At 40.8% G+C, this 17,440-nt stretch overlaps 1 protein-coding gene across 3 annotated transcripts in view; it reads right to left on the minus strand.

Moving 5' to 3' along the window:
• grip1 (glutamate receptor interacting protein 1) overlaps positions 1-17,440 on the minus strand; it is an 82,117-nt gene that overhangs the window by 15,671 nt on the left and 49,006 nt on the right. For all 3 annotated transcript variants that reach the window (XM_072377908.1, XM_072377907.1, XM_072377906.1), the window contains exons 3-13: positions 14,468-14,603; positions 11,706-11,851; positions 11,535-11,618; positions 11,387-11,462; positions 11,166-11,311; positions 10,337-10,484; positions 9,961-10,130; positions 4,650-4,787; positions 4,420-4,569; positions 4,126-4,312; positions 1,864-2,009 (exon numbers count right to left, since the gene is read on the minus strand). In XM_072377908.1, coding sequence (XP_072234009.1) covers positions 1,864-2,009; positions 4,126-4,312; positions 4,420-4,569; positions 4,650-4,787; positions 9,961-10,130; positions 10,337-10,484; positions 11,166-11,311; positions 11,387-11,462; positions 11,535-11,618; positions 11,706-11,851; positions 14,468-14,603 — 1,527 coding nt within the window. The remainder of the gene's footprint in view (positions 1-1,863; positions 2,010-4,125; positions 4,313-4,419; positions 4,570-4,649; positions 4,788-9,960; positions 10,131-10,336; positions 10,485-11,165; positions 11,312-11,386; positions 11,463-11,534; positions 11,619-11,705; positions 11,852-14,467; positions 14,604-17,440) is intronic.

Raw genomic sequence — 17,440 nt, forward strand, 5'->3', positions numbered from 1 at the left:
GCATCTCTGCAGAATGACATCACCTGTATAAATAAAAGTTACTAATAATGAATAATAACGGCTTATGGAACCCAGCAAACCGCTGAATATCTTTCCTGTTGTTCTTTGAACATCCATGAGGGAAACCTTTCCATCTGTGCTGAGGTTTCCTTCCTGTTTTATTTGCTCTGCTGAGCTCACCTGAGTTCAGTTCCTCACCTGTTTCAGGTTAGTCGAACCTCCTCAGCACACGAACCACCAGCTTTTTGCTGGTCATTTTGGTTGTTTTCTCGATATTTTCTTGTTGGTTGCCTTTGTTTTGCAGGTTAGTTTTCATCTTATTTCGATGTTCTGCTTTGCCCTGCTGGTTTTTCACCTGGTTTCCTCCACCTGCAGCGTATTCGGACCCACAGCTGGGTCAGACCTTGTTTTCGTACCTAATGAAGCCAAATGAAGTTCAGTTTCTACTTCTTTCAGTTCTGGGTTTTAGTTTTTGACCTGCTGCCCTTTGCTTTTCTGTTTGGCCTGATAAAGGTCCATTTGTTTCACACCCTCCTGCCCTCCAGCTTACGTTTACACCACAGATTCTTTTGCTTTTGATTGTTTTCCTCGCTTTCTTCCTGCCTATGAGCCTGAAAATGTAGTTTCTGCACAGCAACTGGTGTAATTCAGGGCTTTTAAACGTTTCCAAACGACCGTTTCATGCTTCATTGGCGCAGAATTTCTTTTTATTTCAGGCCAGAAGACAGAATTACTTGATGTAAACAATAAATGTCTGTCGGGGGCTCTGAATGATGTATGAGTCTCAATAAAAATCCATTGATAGTTTATCACTCAACTCCTAAATTTTCATGCATTTTATGACTTCCATTATTAGTTTCAAAGCATTTTCATTTCTTTAGTTTTTATTTGATTGATTTTTGTTGGTTTTACCTTCAGGGAACTTTCATGAAATGATAAATGATGGATTTCATTATATAAATGATGAATAATGAATTTAGCGTCGGGTAAATATTTAAACTTAACAGTTTTCAAAGCTCAGCAGTTTGTTAAATAAACTTTAAATTAATTAAGTTACTAAATAATCCATCTCACATTTTAACGACTCCATTTTACTTCTGTGTTTTTCCATCACCTCCATTTTTAAATGTGATGTTTGAGACTCGCACCCCTCAGAACCGTGACTTTATCTGAATACTTTAAAGATAATTATCATGAGTTCAGTCATCGCTGATCATTTTAAACATTTTAAAGAACTACGGAGGACTGAAATCTGACAAAATCCAAAATAAATCCAAAAACATAGAAAGGTTTTAGTAGCATTTAATAAGCCACTAAATGCTACTGAAATATGGCTAAAATGCAACAATGAATGAGTGATATTTCTGCTTATTTTCTAACATTAAATACAAAAGTTTACTTTTAGAACTATATTTATGTTTATCATGAGTTTTCTCATCCAGTCAAGATGAAAAGCAGCTTCACGTTTCTATGAGAATAGTTTATCTGATGACATTTTAACCACAAACTAAACTAACTGGAGCGACAGACAGATAGAAACCGACTGGATTGAATATTACTGGAAAGACTTTTGTGATTATTGGTAACTGCTGGCTATGTGCAGCATCTCACACAGTTAACCATCCAATAATCATGTTTCTGTGAGTCATCAGTGTTGTGCTGTTGTATTAAACTCAGGCGTGGGCGGTTATTTATACCAGCCCGGAGTGTTACAGTCACAAGAGTCTGAGAAATGACACAGAAGCAGAACGAAACCCAGACTGGCAGCTTCTTCTCCGTAATCTGTCATCAACAAACAGCAAGAAGACGGCCGTGTTTTCAAGCTGACAACGAGGCAGTGACAAACTTTGTGCTCGTGTTCACCTGCCACGTCGAACTCGATCTCCAGTGTGAGCTGAGCCGTGATGGACGAGTCTCTGAGCAGCTGATTGGTTTCTTCCAGAGTCGAGTCTTCAGTCGGGACGCCGTTAATGGACAGAATCCTGTCGCCGATCTGCAGAATACCACACCTGCAGGAGCAGGACGCAGGACAGGAGGAGAGCAGCAGGAGCATAAAATGAGCCACCAGCAGGCAAAACTCAAAGATATCCAGTTCAGGTTTTTAGAGAAAAAGAAAGAAAAGCAGCAAATAATCCAAATGTTGTTCTTTAAAACTATCAGAGGAGCTTCAGTCCTGATCACAAAAAAACAGAAAAAAGGATGAAATAAACAACAAAGAACAAACTAAGACTTAAAGAATAAAACATTATGAGAAGAAGGGAATTAAAAGAAATGGGTGCGATTGATGGAAAAATGACTTAAAAGATGAAGCTTTAATATTTTCTTTGATAATAAAACTGGCAACGAGAAGATAAAGCAGGAGAAATACTGAGATAAAAACGATGACAACCATACATCAGAGCTTAATGATAACCGCAACAATAGGAATGATAAAACTAAGGAGCAGAAACAGAAGAAGACGTTTTATTAAGAGCTTTTTTGGTATCCTGAACATCTCTGAACCTTTCAGGAAGGGCCGGGGGGTCGTCGCGGTAACCTATGGCCAGAGCCTGGGAACCAGGCAGAATGGAAGAGAAAGTCGGCCTTGCTGCCTGCCTCATCCAAGCGGGAGGCTCTGACATATCAGGCAGAAATATCAGAACAAAGAAAGGCTCAAACTGTAGCTGTATGAAATGAAATAATGAAAGAATAATGTGACGACGCCTAAACTGCAGCCTGTCTTTGCAGGTCACAGCGGAGCTCGGTGACACCGATCATCTCTGAATGCTGTTTTCTTGCACCGTGAACCGTTTGAAAAGAGCACTTCATACACCTAAAATGGACCCGTTATCACCCCCTTCTAACAGCAGCTCTTACAAAAGAGCTGTGATTGTTCATTGCACTGAAGTCTCCGACAGATTGTGTCACACCAACCTCTGCCGGCACCTCAGCTGTCAGACTGAGTTCAGACCAACTCGTTCAGCCAGTATGGAGGCAAATGTCCTCAGTCTGTGGCTCACGGTGAAATAAACAATGTCTAATTAACCGTATCTGGGCAAAGAGGCTTAAAATAGCAGCAGGCAGGCAAAAAGTTAGGCTGAAGCTGTTTTAGAAATGTAAAAAAAAAAGCATGTGGACCCGGGTCATTCAGAGCTTTTCTGTTAGAAACTGATGAACAAATCATTTACATCTATCTTTGAAGTGGACATTTCCAGCCATTTCATTCTTGATCTTGGATCATAACTCCAAATGGTCTAAAGTGTCTTCTTATTGGTCAGACTGCTGAAGGTTTGCTGTGGGAGTGGAGAAGGTGGAGAGAAACTTCAGCTAGTGACTAAGAAGCTACGACAACTCAAAGAAGAAAACACTTTGAGAAACACGCTACATTTTCAGTCAGGACAACACATGAGATCCAGATGCATTAGAGTCAGAATCAGAGCCAGAACATTAACGACAAACCGTCACAACAAAGATTACAGCAGCACATCTGTGTTCGGTAAAGCTCCGAGGATACGTTCATTTGTCTTGTGTCTACATTTGTAAACACAAAGTACCGTTAGCCCCCTTAGCTGCCTTTTCACTCAGTGTTACCATGACGTTTGAGCTAAAATCCATTCAAATGTCTAATGCCAACACAGCACAGACGTCTGAAACGGTTTCACTCACAGATTAAGGTTCAGACTCGTGTTGTTTTAGTGTTGGAACAGCTCGACTTTCAGCTTCAGAGGTGGAGCAAACAAATCCAAACCTTCTCCTAACTGTGCTGCTGGCTGAAAAAAGACACCATGACCACTGATCCAAGCCTTCTGGCTCTTTGGAGAAGCTGAAAAGGGTCAACCTGCCCTCCAAAAACCAAAAACCCATTTTCTTGAACACATCTCTGAAGTAAAAACATTTTAAAATGCTGTACATGCTCTAACTCCCACGGGCTCACGCTGCCTAAAAGGAAACCCTAAACTGTGACATGTGAGTGAAAAAGGGTGTCGAAAAAGCGAGAGTTTGAGACTTTTGGATAAAAATAGTTCCTTCTGCATGAAAATACTGTAGCATTTAAACTCTGAGTGATGTTTAAGGTCATAATGCATCATTTAACACTGCAGATAAGCCAGGAAACATGGAAAAGCATGTCACGGGAGCTCTTTTTACCTCTCAGCTGGGCTGTCGGGGTCGATGTAGGCGATGAGCGGTGGCGACGACAGGGTCTCCGTGGCAAAGACTCCGCCCTGCAGCTGCAAGCCGAACCCCATGATGCCGTCGCCTAGCAATGTCACCTCCGTGGTTTCTGTGTGGACCACCTGTCCGGCGAGGCCCACGGTGCTGGACGCCAGAGAAACTGAAGGAAACAGGGGAGCGGTTATTGTTTTTCACTCCTCTTGTGTCCGTTTGTTCGTGCCGACGGGATAATAAAGTTTGAGGGTCTGCAGTCGCAGACGGACTCACGGGAGCTCTTGAAGTCCTTCTTCTTGGCCTTCCTCCTCATCATGGTGCTGCGGGGACTCGTAGGATACATGTTCCTGGGCAGGGTGCTCATGTTGAGGGACGAGAGACTATAAGCCGACATGGAGCCGGGAGAGAACGAGTGGCTGAGAGCTGCAGAGAGAGAGCGAGATGGTGAGCGGCGCTCTGCCACTGAAGAAGAAAACTCAAGAGAAAGAGACGGGAGGACGTACGAGGGTTGTTTGCATGGCGGTTGTGCGATCTGGCACCTGATTGGTCAGGGTGATAGGTGTTGTAGTGGTAGGGAGGGAGAATGGGGGCGGAGCCTCCGGTTTCCCAGGGAAGGGGGCGGGGACTACGCTGCACCTTGACTGCACACACACACACACACACACAGAGGAGGGTGTTCAGGTTAAGACAAGAGGAAAGGTCAGAGGTCAGGAGATGTTTGTAAATAAGTTCAGCTGCTCGTAAAGTGAATTTTTCAGATTTGTTCTTTCACTTTAGACTCGGGTCTCCCTTAAAGCGACACTTTTGTGAACCTTAGCACTCGTTTTGAAGTGCATTGGCCTTCATTAGGGTTACAATGCCAGTAAAAACTCATCATTCTTTTTACAATTGTTTGTTTAATTGTTTTACAAATCATTGCTCTATAATATTTTAAATCTGGGGCTCAAAGAACATTGGTCCATGCAGTGCTTTATCATAAATTTCACTTTATCTGGAAACACACCCCGCTTAGAAAAGGTATTTCTATGGATTCAATGACATCTTTTACAACATACTGATAGTTAAAAAAAAGAAACTCGTTAAAATGTTGGGGTTTTGGGATTAGAAATGAACTGAGATATGATTTTAGAGGCTGATCCTTAAGTTTTAGTGTAAAAACACTGTCGTGTAGTTAGAATTCAGCATCTGTGCATACAAAAGACATCTCAGAGCTAGAATACAATATGGCGACCGCACAAACAAGCAAAAGTAACTTTTTCCACATGAAACCTTGTCAAGCATCCCCCATCCAGCAGAGACGATGTGTACCAGTGAAATCCTCACGGCCTCTTGCACCAGTAGTTTGTATAATTTATTTTCACCTTTATTTAACCAGGAAGTAGAGATCTCTAAAGATTTAAAATCTCTTTTCCACGACTGTTCTGGCCAAGATAGGCAGCAGAAATAACCCAACACTGTACATTAAATAAAATATAAATAGGAACTAAAAACATCTAATATAAAACTCATTTTAACCGTTAAAAACTTAAGAAACCAAAGATCTCAGAATACTTCATCACAACATTTACAAACGGACACATCTGCCTCAAACATGTGAAAATATGCTGTTTGAAATATGCCTGAAATTGTTTGGTGAAATAATCTGTTGAATTTTCAGGTGATATTGCAGCAGAGTCAAAGCAGAGGAAGCTGAATATTTAAATCCCAATTCAGTTCAGGCTTTAGGGAACAGATAAAAGGAATAAATCTCTGGAATGGAGACAATAACTTCCTGTACTTTTTTTGAAAGATAAAAAGATAAGTTGGAAGCGGACCAAGAAGCTTTACAAAGAGAATATGCCAATGTTTGGGTTCATGGGAGGACGAAGCAGACCAGGCGAGAATGTGAGGGCACAGAAGACTTTCTCCAATCCAGATGAGCAAAGATGCATGCCTGTAAACGCCACCATAACCCAACAAAGACGTGAAAGCAGGTGGTGCTGAGTTAGACCTTCTGTTTGTTTTAAACCAACAGCTGAATGTGAGTTCCAGGCCTCAAAGGTCTCCCTTCTCATTCATTTACTTTGAACTGAGAGATGCTTGGCATTGCTTCGCTTTATTAGCTTATCTTGTGGGGGACTCTTGACTAATTGTTGGTACAGTTCCCAAAGCACTGGGTCCAAAAGGAGAGAGGATTATCACATAGGATTCCTCGTTATCTTTATTAGGATACTGATAGTCGCTCTTAAAGGGGACATTTCCACAAACCTGTGTGTTTGTATTAGAGTCTACCAGAGGAACCGTAAATTCCAGACTTTTTTCCCAGGCTTTCAGCACCGGGGTTTATAATCCGGTGCAGCTAAAAGCCTAAATGTTTGTTTCATGCTGCCAAAAACATTAGACCAATAAAATGAACGAATATTTCATCAATATTTCCCATGAAATTGTACGATAAATCAAACACACTAAATTACTGTAAATCGGTAATTTGTACTCACCCTCAACATGGAAAACAAACGAAGAAATGCGCATGATGCAGCTTTTAAACTAAAGGCGGACACTGAAGAAGATGACTTTGATGGTTTTAGTGCACAGGAGGAAGATGAAGAAGGTGATCAATGATGTTTCCTGGGAGCTACTGTCTTCTTTTTTTTTTACCAGCCGTTTTACAGGCACTGTTCGGGCAAAAAAAGCATTTACGCCACGTATTTGTATGTTACCGATAGGTATTTAAGTTAAAACCAGGCAAAAAAAGCATTTGCAGCCTGTATTTGTATGTTACCGATAGATATTTAAGTTAAAAACAGGCACAAAAAGCATTTGCAGCCTGTATTTGTATGTTACCGATAGGTATTTAAGTTAAAAACAGGCAAAAAAAGCATTTGCAGCCTGTATTTGTATGTTACCAATAGGTATTTAAGTTAAAACCAGGCACAAAAAGCATTTGCAACCTGTATTTGTATGTTACGATAGGTATTTAAGTTAAAACCAGGCAAAAAAAGCATTTGCAGCCTGTATTTGTATGTTACCGATAGGTATTTAAGTTAAAAACAGGCAAAAAAAGCATTTGCAGCCTGTATTTGTATGTTACCGATAGGTATTTAAGTTAAAACCAGGCAAAAAAAGCATTTGCAGCCTGTATTTGTATGTTACCGATAGGTATTTAAGTTAAAAACAGGCAAAAAAAGCATTTGCAGCCTGTATTTGTATGTTACCGATAGGTATTTAAGTTAAAACCAGGCAAAAAAAGCATTTGCAGCCTGTATTTGTATGTTACCGATAGGTATTTAAGTTAAAACCAGGCACAAAAAGCATTTGCAGCCTGTATTTGTATGTTACGATAGGTATTTAAGTTAAAACCAGGCAAAAAAAGCATTTGCAGCCTGTATTTGTATGTTACCGATAGGTATTTAAGTTAAAAACAGGCAAAAAAAGCATTTGCAGCCTGTATTTGTATGTTACCAATAGGTATTTAAGTTAAAACCAGGCAAAAACAGCATTTGCAGTCTGTATTTGTATGTTACCGATAGGTATTTAAGTTAAAACCAGGCAAAAAAAGCATTTGCAGCCTGTATTTGTATGTTACCGATAGGTATTTAAGTTAAAAACAGGCAAAAAAAGCATTTGCAGCCTGTATTTGTATGTTACCGATAGGTATTTAAGTTAAAACCAGGCAAAAAAAGCATTTGCAGCCTGTATTTGTATGTTACCGATAGGTATTTAAGTTAAAACCAGGCAAAAAAAGCATTTGCAGCCTGTATTTGTATGTTACGATAGGTATTTAAGTTAAAAACAGGCAAAAAAAGCATTTGCAGCCTGTATTTGTATGTTACGATAGGTATTTAAGTTTATAATCCGTTTATAGCCTATACAAGTACAAAATGTATTTTCTTTTTAAAATTAGAGGGTGTGGCTTATATTCAGGTGCGCTCTATGGTCTGGAAATTACGGTATATTCATTCCTAAGAGAGACGCTGTCATCATCAACATATATCCAACATCCTGCCTTCATACAGGCATACAGATCAGTGCAAAATGTGTCATTTTAATACATTTCTGTCCAGATTTATTGTATGACATGAATAAAAGTGTCCCCAGGATCGACCCTTGAATGTTTCACTGCGGTAAATGACTGTAATAGCCTCAATCAGATGAGATCTGATTATTTTCAAACCACCTCACTGTATGTTCAGAGAGGCTAACAAGAGGCTAACAAGAGGCTAACAAGGACACATTAGTTTTAGAACTGATCCACTGTGACAAAAGCCTTATATAGAGAATTAAAGCTATAATAAAACTACTTTGAGGCCACTGTAGCTGTACGGAGCCCTTTTCTAATCCATGACTGACTCACTCGTACATTAAAACTCCCTCAGTTGTTCAGTCACAAGGCGTAAGCTGCTTATAAGTGGCAGTTCCATGATGTTTTATGCAGTTGTCTCAGGTTTTATGGGTGTCTGTGTTGTTTTTTTTTGTAAAATGAATGCTACAGTGGACACGTGTTTGTGTCTGTGCTATGGTGCGTTCAATGGGGTCTGGTCAGGGAAGTGTTTGTACACCACACTGGGTTGTATTGAGCGTGTACAGGGCCCATTAAGTTTGATGCGTGTGTTTACATCATGCCTGGGGGCCATTAGGGCCCTACACTTTGTGGCGATCCGCCACATTAAGTGCAGCTCCAAACCAACTAGCCTTGAGGGGAAGTGGATCATAAGTCCTCCAACGCTGAGTCAGCATCAATGCAGCCTTGTTAACCTGTTTTCTGTCCTGCAAATATTCATATTTTTTAAAGAATTGTTCAATGAAAAATAGAATTATTGTTGCTATTGGTGGAAAAGTAGGAAAGAAAGCGGTACTTCCATATTATTTCTTAATTATCAGGCTATCACACGGATTAATAACGGATTAGTAACGATACATCGATCTATATCAATGCATTGATTCAATTATCAATGAGCCAATAGCATCAATACGAAAGAAAAACATCGATCAGACGTTGATATATTAATCATTTGTTCATTCTTAAATCCCCCTGGCACAGGTTCACACAGTATCCAGTCGTTTGGATGCTGTGCTGCTGGACCGATTTCCGCTGGCACTTTTTAGAGCTGTTATGATGCATCACCGTGGCAACGGGAGAGTTGTTTGTATATGGGATCTCTCCAAAGCCAAAGTAATGCCAGGAATAAGAGCCCAAATCCAGATAAATTAAAGAAGAGACGTCTGGGATGCAGAGCAGGAACGAAACAGAGAGGAGGAAGTTTAAACCGTTTCTTCTCTTGATCATCAGGGGAAATGTGAGATCACTAAAATGGATAAAATGGACCAGGACACAGCAGGCAGAGACCTGGCTGCAGGAACAACTCTAACAGAACATTTTAAAGCTCAATAAACAGAATGTCGTCTATTTTTGACAAAAGATCAGATTGTTTTAATTTAAATGCCTGATTGATCCCAGGAGTAATAATGCCAAATCATTTTTACTTACAGTTGTGTGATTTGATATGAGTAGAAGGAACTGTCTTAAATCAGCAGGTGATACCATCTCATATCAGTCTCTGGCTTCTGAATCAAACTGAATTAATATAAATATATATCGTGATCAAACTTGTGATTTACACCCCTAGTGTGTAGCAGCTGGATTACAACTGTGTAAGGGAATAAAAACAGAAATGCACAGAAATAATCAAACAAATGTGGAACTATAATGACTTAATTTACTCTAATAATATATATTACTTTGTCTGTGATAAGTAGATTACTGTGTTTATAATATAAGTGTGTGTTTATACTGTGTTGTGGTGCGTTCAGGGTCTCCCCGGTCTGTGTTACTACCATGCTGTGGTGCGTTCAGGGCCGGTCGGGCCTGGTGCTGGGGCAGGATCTCCATGCGGACAGTTTGACAGGATGCAGAGAGCAGCTGAGTGGCTTCGGCCAAAGAACAAAACTCCATGGACTTCCCGTCAACTGAGAGAATGTGATCTCCAGCATGCAGAGCGCCACATCTACACAAAGACAAACGTTTTCAGGTCAGTTTGAACACTTTCTTTACACCAATCAGCCACAACATTATGACCACCCAGAGGGGAAATAAAAAAAAACATCAATTATCCCTTTACACAGGCAGCAAGTGAACTGCTCATCTGTTCATTCTAGTCGATGACCTCATCAACGCGATTGAATTTAAACCCGATTGTTCAGCATCGGTTACCTGTCCGCTATGCTGGCAGGCTTCACTTTGTCGATGACGATGACCTGCTTGCTGCAGAACATGGAGGTGGACAAAGCCACGCCCAGACTGGAGCCTGCTGCCTTGGCAACCTCAACCAGCAGTGGCCCCGACGCCGTGGCAACAGAGTCTGAGGGAGTGAAAAAAACACCGTTACGTCCTCGTTTTGGTGTTCCACAGGGTTCTGTCTTGGGTAATCTTTACTTCTTCACTGAAACGTTGTTATTAGCAACAATATTTATGTAGATTACTTTCAGCTTCACATGTCACAGACTTACAATGACTTTCATTTCATTCCTTTGATTTTATATTCTAATCATCCTGCTTTAATCTAGGTATTTTACACGGTATCTTGCTATTGCTGAAATTAAGAAAATGTGAATTGACTGAACTCAATTACATTTAATTCAATAAAACTTTAATAATCCATGAAGGGAAATTATATTGCTGCAGTATAGATTATTAATACAAATATAACAAATGAAAAAGAATAAAAATCAGCTGACAAACATGAACATATATGGTCATATATATGAATGAATTAAACTATACAAACATAATATATTAACATCGATAGTAGGGCTGTAATGATTAAATGATGAATTGATTGTTTCCTTACTTCCAAGAATGATGGTATTTATAGAAAGATTATATTAAATTTATGTGATGCAGGGAAAAAATGCACCAAAATTTCACAGGGAAGAAGCTGTAAGAAGTTGTAATAATTGATTAAATCAGATTTTTCCTTTAATTTCTGCTTGAGAGAATCAATGTTCTGAATATTACATCAGCAGGAACATTTCGAACTGACCCATCACTGACACGTCGTACTCGATCAGCAGCGTGGCTTCCTGCCCGCACTGCTTCAGGATGCTCATGGCCTCAGACAGCGTGCTGCCATGGAGACGAATCCCATCGATGCTTAGCAACCGATCGCCCGGCTTTACGGTTCCTTCTCTGTAGAGACGCAACAAGTTTTAGTTTGAACAGATGCTCCCCGGTGACAAAACAAACCCTTGAGATGCTCAGTACCTGTCGGCCGGGCCGCCGGGCCTGATGGTTGTTATGACGATGGGCCGTGACTTGTTCCTGTCCTCGTGGGCTCCACCTGAACACGAACACGCCATGAGCTTATTTTCATTTGCTGTTCAGGCGCACAACCAAACAGAGCTCCTCTCACCTCTGATGACGAAGCCGAAGCTGTTTCCTTCTTTGTGAAGCGTCACCTCCACGTTCTTGAACATGACCCCTGACCCCTGCACAGCTGCAACACACCAGGACATCAACACATGAGCCTCACACTGAGCGTCCCGCCCGCCCCGCTCATTCGCCCGCCGCTGGCAGCACTTACAGACGGGCGGCAGCTCGAACTCCACCTCCAGCACGACCCGCTCCCCGACGTTCTTCAGCAGGCTGATGATCTCATCGTGCCTGAACTTGGCCAGGTTGATGCCGTTAACCGAGCGGATGTAGTCGCCCACGTTCAGCTGGTCACTCCTGAAGAAAAGATCTCATTCATTTCACCACAGCAGCAAAGCATCTCTTTGAAACTCCAGAAGACAGAGTGTGATCATGCCACAAAAAGATAAAGTCATCATGTTCCCAGATCCATTTAAGCTATAATTAAGAGTCCTAATCAGTAAAAAACTGGATAAATAAGTCAAGGAAGCACATTTTTCTCCACAGCTGAACAAAACCCTGATACTAAAGCAGTAGTTTTCCCTTCTGTGGCGTAATTACACTCACTCACTACGACTGTTAGTTGCATTCAAAGACCATCAGTGGTGTCGGAAGGCCAGCATTACCTTTCATTTATTGGTATTTATTATCTGTATCTGTTTTTTTGCACTTAACTACTCCTCCGTACTTTAAGCTATTCTAAAAACATTGAAATGGCGACATGTTCAGCTCATTCTGGAGATTTGTGCTATGACTTAAGATATTTATCAATGCTTTTTTAAATAATGCGTCTCTTAAAACCTTAAAGCACTGATGAAACGGCAGGAGAAGCCTTGATTGGTGGGTGAAGGTTGTTGTAGTGTCCTCCACAGTGTTAAAAACCTCAGAGTTGAGCTATTTTGTGAGCCATGTACAGCCATTCAAAGACGCCATCAAAAGCCCACGAATATGTTGGCCAGCTGTAAAGGCGTGGTTTGGGTCTGGAAACCAGTGATGAACGGCGTTATCTCAGGTTCTGAGCACTCCGGGGCAGGTCCAGGCCCGGCCTTTTTTTTCCTAAATGATTATTTCAAAGCGTTAAAATGATGGAAGAAGCCTTGGTTTGTGGGCGGTCTCCTTTTAATCACTGCACATTCTCAAAGTTTCAAACCATCAGAGAAATATCATCTCACCAGTGTGTTCTGGGACATTTTCCACTGGGACAATGCATCCTGATCAGATGCCCGAACCACTTCAACTTGTTCCTTTCAGTGCGGAGGAGCAGCGGCTTTAAATCTCTCAGAACGAGTCCAGTCACTCTTTGAAGGACGCTCATTTTTGAGGCTTTTGTTTGCTATCTCATTCAGATTCTCATTCAGTTCAGAGTAGCTGAGCCCTCTTTTTCTGACAGAGGACCATGACGTCAGCCTTTAAAGCCAGAAAACCTTTCTGCTTAATCTAATTCAAGTGGTCTGAGAGGTACACGCTTCTCCTTATTCTGTTTTAAACTACCACTCCAGCAGTGATTAAACTATTTAAAAACTCATCTGTTCTTCTAAATTGAACAGTTAGAAGTTTTCTCCTGAAACAAACTCTCATGGCACCTTTGTCCTCACCCATTTAAAGGAGATGCTTATCAGCATAGACCCGTCCACAGGCAGCTGACTCTGTTCCTGTTTAATTTTGGTGTAATTCAGCCAGAAATGTTTGAAACAGAGAGCGATTCTCAAGAGGAAGCTAAATGATACACTATATACTATATAATATACTATATTATATTAGAAAGGTGCAGCTCCCGGCAGAGGGACCCCACAGCTCTGAGGTCCCTGCTCATGCTGGCCTCTAACTTATGAGTTCCAGGTCAAGCTCCCGGGATCACCATCGAGCTTGTGCTAACTTTTAATCGTACCGTAGAAGCTTCTTGCTTCCTGGATTGCTCAAAGAACAGTCTGTGTGGAACACACTAAGTGTGGAGATTCAGAGCTGATATTTCTTATAACACATAAGAAACATCTTGTAGACGTGATAATAAAACAACATTTTTTATCTCTTGTGGAGGAAGACTTTAAGGCTTTAGTCTTGCAAGCGATGGGAAACTTTAGCCCAATTCAAGGGTTTTCTATGAAAGTCTGAGGCTCAGAGAATCAAAGGAAACTCAGAGAATCACTGCGTTGACCAACATCTGGGCCAAATCTTACTGGAAGTGCATTAAATATTTTTTAGATATTTCAGCGGCAGCGGCAGCGGCAGCCCACGCATGTCACTCTTTCATCCCTGTGGCTTTAGAAAATAAATAATGAGTATTTGATTTAAATCAACTTTATTTAGTTCACTAGTTTTTTAAATGTAATTCGAAATGTGAAGATTACGGTGATCTTGTATGATTAAAACGTGTTGTGATCTATGCAATCTAGGACAACCGTGGCTAAATCCAAGAGAAGAACGATTAAGGCTATGTGGGCGATGCATAGCATAAAGGTAAAAAAACTATATTTGCAGTGTTATCTTCAGGGTTTTGTGGCTCCTGGTGTTTTCTTTTCTGTGGGAAACGGGTCCAAATGGCTCTTTGAGTGTTTAAGGTCTCAGACCCTGGTTTAGACCAGCACCAAACATGAAGTATGAGACATGTCTGACTTTCATATCTGCAATTAAGGTCAAATAATCATCAGTTTGAGTCTTTCCAAAAGCTTTAGGTGACTATAAGACAATTATAGACATGATAAGTCAGGTTTAGAATACATAAAAAGTTGTAAAATGGTAAATTTTTAGGGCATCAGTGATGTGGAGAGCTGCTAAACCAGATTTTTACAGCTGAAGCATCTAATGTGACTTTAAAATGAGTCATGCTGTTTTTCTGAGCTCAGCAGCTGGAAAGCAAACATAAAAGCAGATAAGAAAAGATTTAATAAAGCAGAAAAACCAGACCAGACAGATTCAGACAGAGATGAGTGCTACCTGGCAGCGATGCCTCCCTGTCGCAGGTTTGAAACCCGAGGCTTCCCATCTTTGTCGATTCCGCCTGAAACCGTCAGCCCGAGCGTCGTTCCCTCCTTTTTCATTAACTCCACCACGGTGCAGCCCCGAAACTCATCTATAAAAATAACACACAATCAGCATCAGCTGAACACTCCTTCTCACAATGACATCATCCGGCAGCAGTCCTCCAGCTCACAGCGTTCTTTTCTGTCTCTGTGCCTTGATTTCACGCTCTTCACTCGTCCTTTTTCCGAGCACAGAGAGATGAAATAATAATCTGGTCAAACAGAGAAATGAAGTCATCCTCTATTCTGTTGTCTATCTATTTTTCATCAAGCACCTAAAATATTTAGCAGAAGGAGCGCTGGGTAGAGGGATATTTCAGTGCAGACCTGCTACAGTGTGATGTGAGCAGTCCTCAGGTGATAAAACAGTGAGCAGGATTTCCTTCAAATGTTCTCTTCAATATTAATGAATCAGGGTTTCAACCTCTTTCATCCAGGCTGGATTAAGATGCCCTCATCTTTAGCTGTGACAAACATTGTTTCCCTTATCTTCTCCATACAAATAGGCTTTACACAGAGAAGCAGTGTCCCTTTGAGCTGTTCAAACACACCAAGGCTGACTCCGTCTGAAAAAGGAAAAAGGAAACCCCCAAATCTTCCATTCAACTCAAACGTTTTATGAGCCAGTTTCGTGCCAGGGGAACAACTTCTGAAAGGGTTTCTTCACAAACTGCCAGTTACATTTACACCAACTGATGCTGAAATAAAACAAGAGCCTCAAAAGAGCACAGTTTTGTTCAAGCTGCACTATCAGAGTGTTCCATCATGCTGAACAAGCCACTTTTAAGACTTAATAAGGAAAGTGTCTCCATTGATGGTGATTTCACCGTCTATGACGTGGAACTGAACTTCAAATGGTCGTTTTTGGAGCTTGACAAGTTCTTGTGACTAACTTACAAGCTCTAGCAGAACCGGCCTGTTCCCAGTTCTCTTTAGGAACTGATCATTCTGCACCAGCTAGTCGAAGTTGTCGAGAAAAATCGATAACATCATTAATCGCCGACGTATTAAATAGTCGGTAATTGTCTGTTACGTCATCACACGTCTTTTTCACGCTGTCGAGCCATCATTTTTCGGACAGAGTGAGTCATCGCACTTCCTACCTATCTCTGCTTAGAGACGCATGCGCGTTACGGTAAATAATAGCGGGAGATGACCTGTAGAAACAGTGAAATGGCTGCGTATGTATTATCATTCTCTCGTCCAAAAGTGTCCAGGATCTGGGAGCATTTCACCCTCAACACCCAGAAAAAATAGATTAACCTGCAAGTTTTGTAAAGCCGACCTCACTGAGCACGTCTGTCCTGCATGAACATTTGAAGAAGAAGCAGGTTGGAGCTCTGGGAGACACCATGGTAAGATATTTAGCTTGTTAGCTTAGCCTGCTAGCTATAAATGAGCGGAGTTGTCGGTATTATTCAACTTCACAGTCCAAAGTTACAACCAGGCTGTATTCTTTTACAGCCGCACTCTTCTTAACATTTTCAGTTAATGTTAAAAGTCAAGATAAAATATGGCTTGAATGTCTCCTTTTTCAGTTTTAGATTGTTTTAATTAGCAATTAACCGATTAGTCTATTAACCGTTTCAATAATCGAGTACTAGTCCTTATCAAAATAGCCCTACCAGCTACACACTCCAGTCAGGTGGATTGTTTTTACTCACAGTTTAAGTCAACGTGCACTGGTGACTGCGACAGATCCGACTGAAGGGAATCAAAATTTTAGATTTAGTCCACATCTGCTGATCATAAAGATCCTTAAATAGCTCGATCGCTCTGTCCAGACAAGAAATCATTTAGAAAGTATCAAAGTAACGACTGAATTTAAGGCTCTACAACACTGGTAGTTTGTAAAACCCTTAAAGAGCGCCACTAACAGTTAAAAATCAATGGATCTTTATCCGATTCTTGGTTCTCTCAACGAGGTTTTTACTGTGCAAGTTCCCAAAACTCTGGCAGTTCCTCTCACTAGCTTTAACCCCCTTTTCCACTGTCTCTAAATGTCTCCACACCTCCGTCATGTGATTCAACTACTTCAGATCCCCTGCAGCAAGCTGAACCAACGATAAAAGAGTTAGAAAACTGCCAGCTCTTCTAATACCCTTTTTTAACCAACACTAACTGGATTCTGTTACAGATTAGCCTCTTAATTAGTGAATTTATTGTTTGAGAAAGCTTGATTGATTGGTTTGAGACCCACAGAGTATTTTGATTGCAATGCTTCCATTCAAAAATAGTGGAAACGAGCGTAGAAAGCACCGAAGCTGGAGAATCAGAGCACTTCTCAAATAAAATACATTAAAAAAACAAGAAGAAAGTAAATTCTTGACATATTTAAAACAATGTTACTTATGTATAACTTAATATGCAGGAAATATACTCAAACAAAGCAGACCAGGAGGAAAGTATCCTCAGAAGACTTTTTAACTTGATTCCCAAACACAATTCAGCAAATTGTTACTGTCAGTACAATCAGTAGAGGATGTTATATCCAACAGGAGGGGCGCCAGGCCATTTAAAGTCCTATAAAGCAAACGGATAAACGTGTTGCTGCTAACTCATCTGTATTAGCACGTATGAACAGAACTCTGCAGCTCTTCACTGGGAAGGGAAATCATTGGTATATGAACTGAATAGTACAGGACCCAACACTGATCCCTGAGGAGCACCCATCAGACATCACCAGCTGTACCTACCAATGGTTGTAAGGCTCTTCCTCCAATAATTAAATATGAGGCTCCACCAGATCCAACAACCTCTAAAAACCTCCCTGTTCTTCATACAAGCTCCACCTTTTTTGTTTGAACTGTTTCATAATAATTCCTCGGTTTCAACGAGTGGCTCTGAACTTCCATCGATTATTCTGACCTGTCGCCATTTCAAAATG

The sequence above is a fragment of the Leuresthes tenuis genome, unplaced genomic scaffold (assembly GCF_036924035.1).
Source record: "Leuresthes tenuis unplaced genomic scaffold, fLeuTen1.0.hap1 SCAF_23, whole genome shotgun sequence".
NCBI classification, from domain to species: domain Eukaryota; kingdom Metazoa; phylum Chordata; class Actinopteri; order Atheriniformes; family Atherinopsidae; genus Leuresthes; species Leuresthes tenuis.